An 8,164-nucleotide genomic window follows, 5' to 3' on the forward strand; every position below is an offset into this window, starting at 1 on the left:
CTCCTTCCTTGACCAGTGACTTTGTCTGTTTTTTTTTGTTTTGGCCTCTTAGTCGCCTACTTCTTGTAGTTTGTTTTGGATGATAGTGATAACTTTATTTCGATTCTTTCTTTTCTAACCCGAAGATCTTCGAGAAGGCCGAGAGCTCCCCCTCCTGCATTCCGTAAGAGGAAAGATGCCTCCTCTTCGGCGTCTATCCCCCCTACGATCGCGACTAGGCCTACTCGTTCATCTACTTATATTCCCTTCTCGACCGCAGCTAGGTATGCTTGATCTTCGGCCCCATCTACCGCTGCCTCAGCATCAGTTTCTTCTCTGCCTGAAAATATTTCGACAGTGGAGCTTTCGGCTTCTCCTTTGTTCTGTCTTATGGATGAGGAGGAGGAATTGTCGCTGAGTGACGGGAATTTGGTTCCTCGCAAGAGAAGGTCGGTGGATGTTAGTAACAGGGTTGCCCGGGCTGTAGATTCCATGATTGATGATTTTGTCATTCACGAGATGGTGACCAAAATACTTGAAGATGACGCCGAGATGGCGTCTGAGGTTCTGATATCGGCGGAGGCCGTTGAGGGTGTATCTTTTCCCTTTGCGGCGATAAGAGCCGAAGGGTCGGCTACTGTGGCTTCTGATATTTTGTGGCAAGAGGAGCCGTCGACTTCACAGCTAGCTAACGATGCTTCTTCGCCGGCCGACGAGAGAGGAAAAGGTGTTGTCGAAGATGGCTATGAGATGGGTTCTGATCTCGATGCTGCTGAGATAAGGATGATGGAGGAGGGATTTACCCAGCTCGAGGTGAGACTGGAGTGGTCCACGCTAACCATTGCAATCCCCATGGATCAAAATTTATTAAAGAATACGGAAAATATGGTTCCTTCCCTCGGTCCCCTTTGCTCCGACGTGGAGGGTCGAACTCTCCAAGAGCAGTATGCTTCTTGTTTATGTCTGTTATGTTCAAAATTTTAGGCTTCGTTCTTATTTTGTCTACCTTCTTTTTCTTTCTCTTTCATACCATGATCTTGGAAATCGAAAGCGCCCGAAGAGAGACGAGGCGTAAGGCTATTTTTATGAAGTTGCGGTGAAAATACCGCGAGTACCGTGGCAAGTACATAGAAATTCATAGGCGGTTTGGTAAGGGCGGCAATTTGTAGGCCCTTCAGGATGAACTGAAGGAGAAGGATGACGAGCTGGTGAGGGTCATCGAGAAGTGCAGCGTCCTTGAGGAGACGCTGAGAAATAAAGAGGAAGAGCTCGAGGTTAGCAGGGCCATGGAGGCTCAATGTGGCAATTTCCAGACACAGGTGGTCGAGCTGCGCAGACAGTTGGAAGAGTGTCATCTGCAGATGGAGGTTCTTCACGGCGAGATTACTGATAAGCAGAACGAGCTGGAGAGGGCGGAGTCTACTCAGTCGGCGGCTTCGAGGAAGGTGGAGGCCCTCGAGGTAGTGATGCGGACTCTCCGTTCTGAACGAGAAAGCGACTTGGAGACGACAAGTCTTAAAAAGGAGCGGCTTGATGAGAGGATTGGGGAGTTGGAGAGAGACAACTCCCTCCTTCAAGATCAGGTGGCCACCTTAGAAGCTGAGAAGACTCAAATGCTTGCCCAAACGTCATCTTCTCATACTTCAAATTTCCCAAATGTTCCCCGGGACCTGTACGAGGAATGAATTCACGCTGAGGCTCAGTTGGATGTGTTCCAAGATTTGCATGTGGCGGGATCTGTTCCTGTTGCTACCCTTGAAGATGCTCGTGTTAAGGCTCGTGAAGCTCAAATTGCTTGTGGGTATGATCCTGCTACGCCAGAGGCCGGTGAGTGGGATGAAGATGTATATCAGATTAAGCAAAATACCTAGTATGATGCTGCATATCCTGAGGGCGAAGGCGGCGATGGCGGTGATGGCGAGGGTGTTGACGGTCGAAAGGGCGACGTAGTTGAGGGCCAAGTCAGCGAGGATGCTGCGGGTGATGACGGTGGTGGCCATTAATCTTCTTTTTTTTCTCTTTTTGTATACTTTTTTGTGTAGTTAGTGGCGTCTTCATGAGACTTTGTAAAAATATTCTAAGTATGAAATGTCAGCTTTGTTATTTGCATTTGGTTCTTTTCCTATGGTTCATACTTGTATGTTTTTTGATTCTGTCGCTTGGTTGTCTTGATTTTCTAGCTGTGATCACTTGGTTCGAATATGGTCTTATCAAAACCTAAGTTTGATTATGGCCGAGGGCCAGTAGATGTTAGTTCGAATAGGGTCGAACATAACGTATGTTTGACTATGGCCGAGGGCCGATAGGTGTTGGTTCGAACAAGGTTGAACATATCCTACCTTTAACTATGGCCGAGGGCCAGTAGGTATTGGTCCGAAAAAGGTCAAACACAACTTGTGTTTAATTATGGCTGAGGGCCAATAGGTGTTGGTTTGAACGAGGTCGAACATAACATCTATATAACTATGGTTGAGGGCCAGTAGATGTTAGTTTGAACAGGGTCGAACATAACGTATGTTTGACTATGGCCGAGGGCCGATAGGTGTTGGTTCGAACAAGGTCGAACATAACTTATCCAGGTACGGAGTTTGTCGACATCGTGAACTTTAAACATTGTTGTCTTGGTTGTATATTTGGAGAAATAGAAACAAACTTCATGCATTGTTGCTTTGTTCATACACTTTGGAGAAATTTACAAATTTTCGAGTATTGGCTGGCGTTCCAGTCCCAGTCCCAGTCTATCTAGTCCCTTCATTGGTCGACCTGGAGAAGGTTTAAGAGGTCGAGCAATGAACTAGTTGTCTTGTGCCTCCGCCTTTGTGTACTTCAGCTTGAGGTGTCCCCTTCGTCGCCTTGTTAAAACATCTTTGAGAAAATGCAATTGGGACAAAACTCAAGTGAGGGAAAAATGAGTACGACTTGGGGGATGCCTTATCTCTTAGAAGTTGAAGTACTTGAGGTGAGTGATATTCCAGTTGTTTGGTAGTAGCTTTTCTTCCATTGTTTCTAGTTGGAATGACCCTTTGTTCGATGTTGCCGTGATCTTGTACGGGCCGTCCCAATTTGTTCCCAATTTGCCTTCCTGTCGGTCTTTGCTTGCTTGTATTTTAGCTTTAATCATGTAGTCCCCGGCTTTGAGTGGCCTGACCTTTGCCTTTTTGTTATAATAGCGTTCTACTTGTTGTTTTTGGGCGATCATCCTTACGTGGGTCATGTCTCTTCGTTCTTCGACTTTGTCGAGCTCCTACTTTCTGCTTTCATCATTCCTCGGTCCGCTCTCGTGGGAGTATCTTAGGCTGGGCTCCCTGAATTCGACCAGTATTACTGCATCAGTCCCATAGACTAACGAGTAAGGCGTCTCTCCTGTGCTCATCATTGGCGTTGTTTGGTAGGCCCAGAGTACTTCTGGTAATATTTTCGTCCATAATCCTTTGGCGTCTTCAAGTTTTTTCTTCATGATGTTCAGTATTGACTTGTTAGAGGACTTTGCTTATCCATTGCCCGCGGGATGGCATGGTGAATCATTGGGGCATACTTTTGGCATTGCTCGTATGTTTTCACGAAGTCCGCGGCCTTTGTTTTCATGGTGGGCCAGTAATACCCTGCCTGTATGAGGCATCTGACCAAAGCCCGATTGCCGAAATGAGCTCCGCAATGGCCTTCGTGGACCTCTTCAAGAACATGCCGCTACTCATTTGGGCCCAAGCATTTCGCTAGAGGGCCGCCGTATGTTCTCTTATAAAGGTCGTTGTGGATGATGTTGTACCTGGCCGCTTGCATTCTCAGTTTCTTGGCCTTTTGTTTATCACCTAGGAGTATGCCGTCCTGCAAGTATGTAACAATAAAGTTGCGCCAGTCCCAAGTCAGGTTTATGGTTCTTACCTCGATTTGGTCTATCGATGAGTTGGGAAGGTGGACTACACTTCTATCTCCGATCGCAATATTTTTGGTGGCTGTGGCTAATTTGGTGAGGTCGTTCGCCTCGACATTTTATGCTCGGGGGATCTGGTCGAACTGGCATTCATCGAAATTGGGCAATAGCTTACAGATTTCGGTTTGGTATTTTTGTAACCTCTGTTACTTGATTTGGAAAGTCCCTATGACTTGGTTGACAACGAGTTGAGAATCGCAGCGTAGTCTTACCCGTTTCGCCCCGTATTTGAGTGCTAGCCTTAACCCTGCAATTACGGCCTCATACTAGGCCTCGTTGTTAGTCATGTCCGGGCACCTTATGGACTGGTGAATCACTTCGCCAGTTGGGACTTCACATATGAGTCCTAGTCCAGACCCTGACGCGTTAGACATGTCGTTATCGTGCTCGCTCAGTTCGATGGCCCATTTGGCCAACCTGCCCGATAGCTCGGGTTTATGCAAAATGCTTCTTAGGGGGAATGTCATGACGACCGAGATGGGGTGGCATTGGACATATGGTCTAATCTTTCGTGAAGCTACGACTAAGGCCATGGCCAATTTTTCGAGGTGAGGGTATCTCGTCTCGGCGTCGACTAGTGTTTTACTAATACAATAGATGGGATATTATGTACCTTTATTTTCTCGGACTAGGACTACGCTCACAACTACTTCAGATATAGCGAGGTAGACAAGGAGGCGTTCCCCTTGCTCTAGTTTTGAAAGCAATGGCGGTGATGACAAATATTCTTTTAATTTCTTTAGGGCTTGGACGCACTCAGAAGTCCATTGGAGGTTGTTATCCTTCTTGAGTACGCCAAAGAATCTGTGACACGTATACGATGATCGCGAAATGATTCTTGAAAGGGCGGCGATATGGCCATTCAACCTCTGAACTTGTTTTTTAGTGGTTAGGTGTTTTGGTATCCCTTCGATGGCTCTAATTTGGTTGGGGTTGACCTCGATCCCTCGCTGTGATACCAGGAAACCTAAAATATTTCCCGAGGCCACGCCGAATGCGCACTTTTCGGGATTTTGTTTCATTCTGTATCGTCTGAGTATGTCGAAGGTTTCTCTTAGGTGGTCGAAGTGATCTTCTTTACTTTTGGATTTGACCAGCATGTCATCTATATAGACTTCCATCTTTTTGCCGAGTTGTTCTTTGAACATCCTCGTCACTAACCTTTGGTAAGTTGCCCCTGCGATTTTCAGCCCAAAGGGCATGACCCTGTAGCAGTACGTCCCCTGATGGGTGATGAAAGTGGTTTTCTCCTGATCCTCTTCTTCCATGAGGATTTGATTATAGCCCGAGTAGGCATCCAAGAAGCTCAACAGTTCATGCCCGGCCGTTGCGTCGATGAGTTGGTCGATATGGGGTAGTGGGAATGAATCCTTGGGGCATGCTTTGTTCAAATCTGTGAAATCTACGCACATCCGCCATTTCCCATTATTCTTTTCTACCATGACCACGTTGGCGACCAATTGGGGGTATTTTGACTCCCTGACGGAGCCATTTTCCAATATCTTTTCCACCTCTTCACGTACTGTGTCATTGATCGTGGAGTTGAACTTACGCCTGACCTGCCTTACTAGGGGTGAAATGGATCGACGTTCAGCTTGTGCATGGTGATTTCCTTCAGGATACCTGGCATATCTACATGACTGAAAGCAAACAAGTCCGTGTTAATAGTTAAAGAATTGACGGAATTTTACATGGTTCCTGAAGTTTTCAGCCGATGTAAGCTTTCTTGTTATGGTCATTGCTGTCTAATATAACGGGGTCGAGGTCTTCTATGGCCGATTCCGCAGCTTTGTCCATATCGGGGTCTCTGATGACGTCCTCGCTATCGTCACATGTCGACCTTGACCCAGTTGATTGTTATGCCTCTTTTTCTTTGTCCTTCGTTTGTTGAGTGACCGTGCAGTCTAGGGAGATGCGGTAGCATTCCCGGTATGTACATTGTTCTCCTTGTATTCTGAATATTCCTCATGGAGTTGGGAATTTGATGACTTGGTATAAGCTGGAAGGGATGGCTCTCATGGTTTGTATTCATGGTCGCCTTATTATGGCATTGTACGTTGTGTCTTGGTCCATGATGTGGAACGTGATTTCTAGTGTGACGCCGCCGGCCAAGACGAGGAGTGTGATTTTGCCAGTTCGCTCAACTGCATTGTTAAAACCAGTTACCGTGATGCAATGCGACACTATCTTATCATTGAGTTTCATTTGTCCAAGTACTCTAGGGTGGATAATTCACGTGCTGCTCCCATCGTCTACCATAATGTGTATCATATCGGTATCTAAAATTCATAAAGTGATAACAAGGGCATCATACTGAGGGAAAACCAAACCGTTGGTATCTGACTTATCGAAGATGATACTTTCTTCGAGTTCATCATACCGTTGGTGGGCGATTGACCGTTTGAGCTTGTGGGTTGTGGTGAACTTCACATTGTTGATGGAAGAATCGTCGCCGTCGCCGATGATCATGTGAACGGTGCGGGTTGGCGAGGGCAGTTTCGGCGGTCCTTGATATTCTTCACGTCTTCTGGCAATGTTGGCCCTTCCCCGATCGCTCAGCAATTCTTTAAGGTGTCCCTGTCGTAGCATATTTACGACCTCATATCTTAGGGTGATGCATTCTTCGATTTTGTGCCCTCGCTCTTGGTGGAACTCGCAAAGGGCGTCCGATTTTTCGGTACTCTAGTCTGACCTCATCTTTGGTGACCACTTCACCTTTGGTCCGAGCTTCTCCAAGGCGTAGACTATTTCTATAGGTGACACACAAAGGGGGCATACCTCTTTCGTTTCAGTGAGTCCTTGTTCTTGGTCTGGGAGGGCCCTCTTAGTGGAGGGAGGAGGATGTAATCGTTGTTCTGACATATGGTAGATGTCGTTCCCTGTTGGGTCGCGGAGCTGAGAGGTCCCTTCTGATATCATTTCTTTGATCTTTTCTAGATTCGGCATGTACTGAGGTCAGGCGATGAGTTGGTCCGTTGAGGTCGTCCTCGTCTGCTCGGACCTCGGCACAATACGCGTTGTGTATTTCATCCCAAGTACTTGAGTGGTACTTCATGAGTCGACTTAACAGTTTCATAGTCGCCCTCGACCCGTTCTGGAAGGCTGCGACTGCCATCCCTTCCGACACATTCAGCAGGGTCATCCTTACTCGATTGAAACGGGCGAGAAATTCCCTCGGTCCCTCTCCCGGAGACTGTTTGATGGAAAATATGTCGTTCACTCTTGCTTCGGCTTTCTTGGCCCCAGCATGGGCCTTTACGAACTTTTCTGCCATCTCTTCAAAAGTTTCAATGGAGTGTGCAAGTAGTTGTGAATACTATGTCAACGCTCCTCCCGTGAGGGTCTCACCGAATTTTTCAACAAAATGGAGGACATTCGTTCCTTGGCGAGATCATTGCCTTTCACGACGGTGATGTAGTGAGTCACATGGTCTTCGGGGTCGGTCATGCCATTATATATTTTCAGGTAGGGTAGCATTTTAAAGGTTTTCTATATGGCATGTGGAGCGGCGCAATCACTATACAGCTGCTCGACGAATCGACCGACATCTCTCTTTGACAGGAGCTTAGGGGCGCTCGGTATCTTATCAACCCTTTATTGGTATTCTCTCATTTGGTCCCGGAGTGCTTTGTTCTCATTTTTCATTTCCTCCATCATTTTCAAAATGGCTGCAAGAGCGTCGTCACCTACACTATTAGTGACATTGTGAGTGATACCTGTCGTTGGGGGGGAAGGGGGGCTTGGTTGTGCTGCTCGTCTGCTGGTTGTATAACGCAAGTCCTCACATTTTCAGTAATTATGTCACGAGTGGGCTTATGGAGGACGTTGGTTAGCGTATCAGTTAGCCATGCCTCAAGGAGCTTTTTTACAGGTGGTGGCGTCTCCTCCATCACAGATGTGGAGGCTCCTTTACCAAGAGATTTTGTGATGCTGCAGTGAGGAGGAGGTGACCCATCTCATCTAGGGGAGGCATTGGGCGTTGCGTCTCCGTCCGTTGTTTCACAGCTCTCATTGATGACGTTCATGAGGTTGGTTGGGAGGTCACTCATTATTCTCGTCATTTCTTCTCTGTTACCTGCCATATGGGATTCGTTCACACAAAGAAAGGAGATCTTGTTCTTGCTTTTTTTTTTTACATTAGTGATCCGTGTTAGTTATAGATCTAGAAGAAACTAAAAATTTAACTAGAAAATCTCCACAGACGGCGCCAAATTATTTGACCGAAAAAAGTAATTTTCGACTAAAACAATTATT

The 8,164-nt window shown here is 46.6% G+C and overlaps 1 protein-coding gene across 1 annotated transcript; it reads left to right on the plus strand.

The window, feature by feature from the left end:
* Positions 1-369: 369 nt before the first annotated feature.
* Positions 370-2,039, plus strand: LOC138894791 (uncharacterized). Its single transcript, XM_070179521.1, has 4 exons — positions 370-792; positions 1,149-1,637; positions 1,683-1,823; positions 2,022-2,039. The coding sequence occupies exons 1-4, from the start codon at positions 370-372 to the stop codon at positions 2,037-2,039; spliced, it is 1,071 nt and encodes a 356-aa protein (XP_070035622.1).
* Positions 2,040-8,164: the final 6,125 nt, after the last annotated feature.

Source organism: Nicotiana tomentosiformis, chromosome 6 (assembly GCF_000390325.3).
Source record: "Nicotiana tomentosiformis chromosome 6, ASM39032v3, whole genome shotgun sequence".
NCBI classification, from domain to species: Eukaryota; Viridiplantae; Streptophyta; class Magnoliopsida; order Solanales; family Solanaceae; genus Nicotiana; species Nicotiana tomentosiformis.

What these genes read in the sequence shown, in the direction of transcription:
- LOC138894791 (XM_070179521.1), top strand. Translation starts at nt 370, where the DNA reads ATGGATGAGGAGGAGGAATTGTCGCTGAGTGACGGGAATTTGGTTCCT. An exon ending in AGGGATTTACCCAGCTCGAG is followed by an intron (nt 793 to 1,148) that starts GTGAGACTGGAG and finishes GGCAATTTGTAG; the next exon opens with GCCCTTCAGGATGAACTGAA. An exon ending in ATACTTCAAATTTCCCAAAT is followed by an intron (nt 1,638 to 1,682) that starts GTTCCCCGGGAC and finishes GCTGAGGCTCAG; the next exon opens with TTGGATGTGTTCCAAGATTT.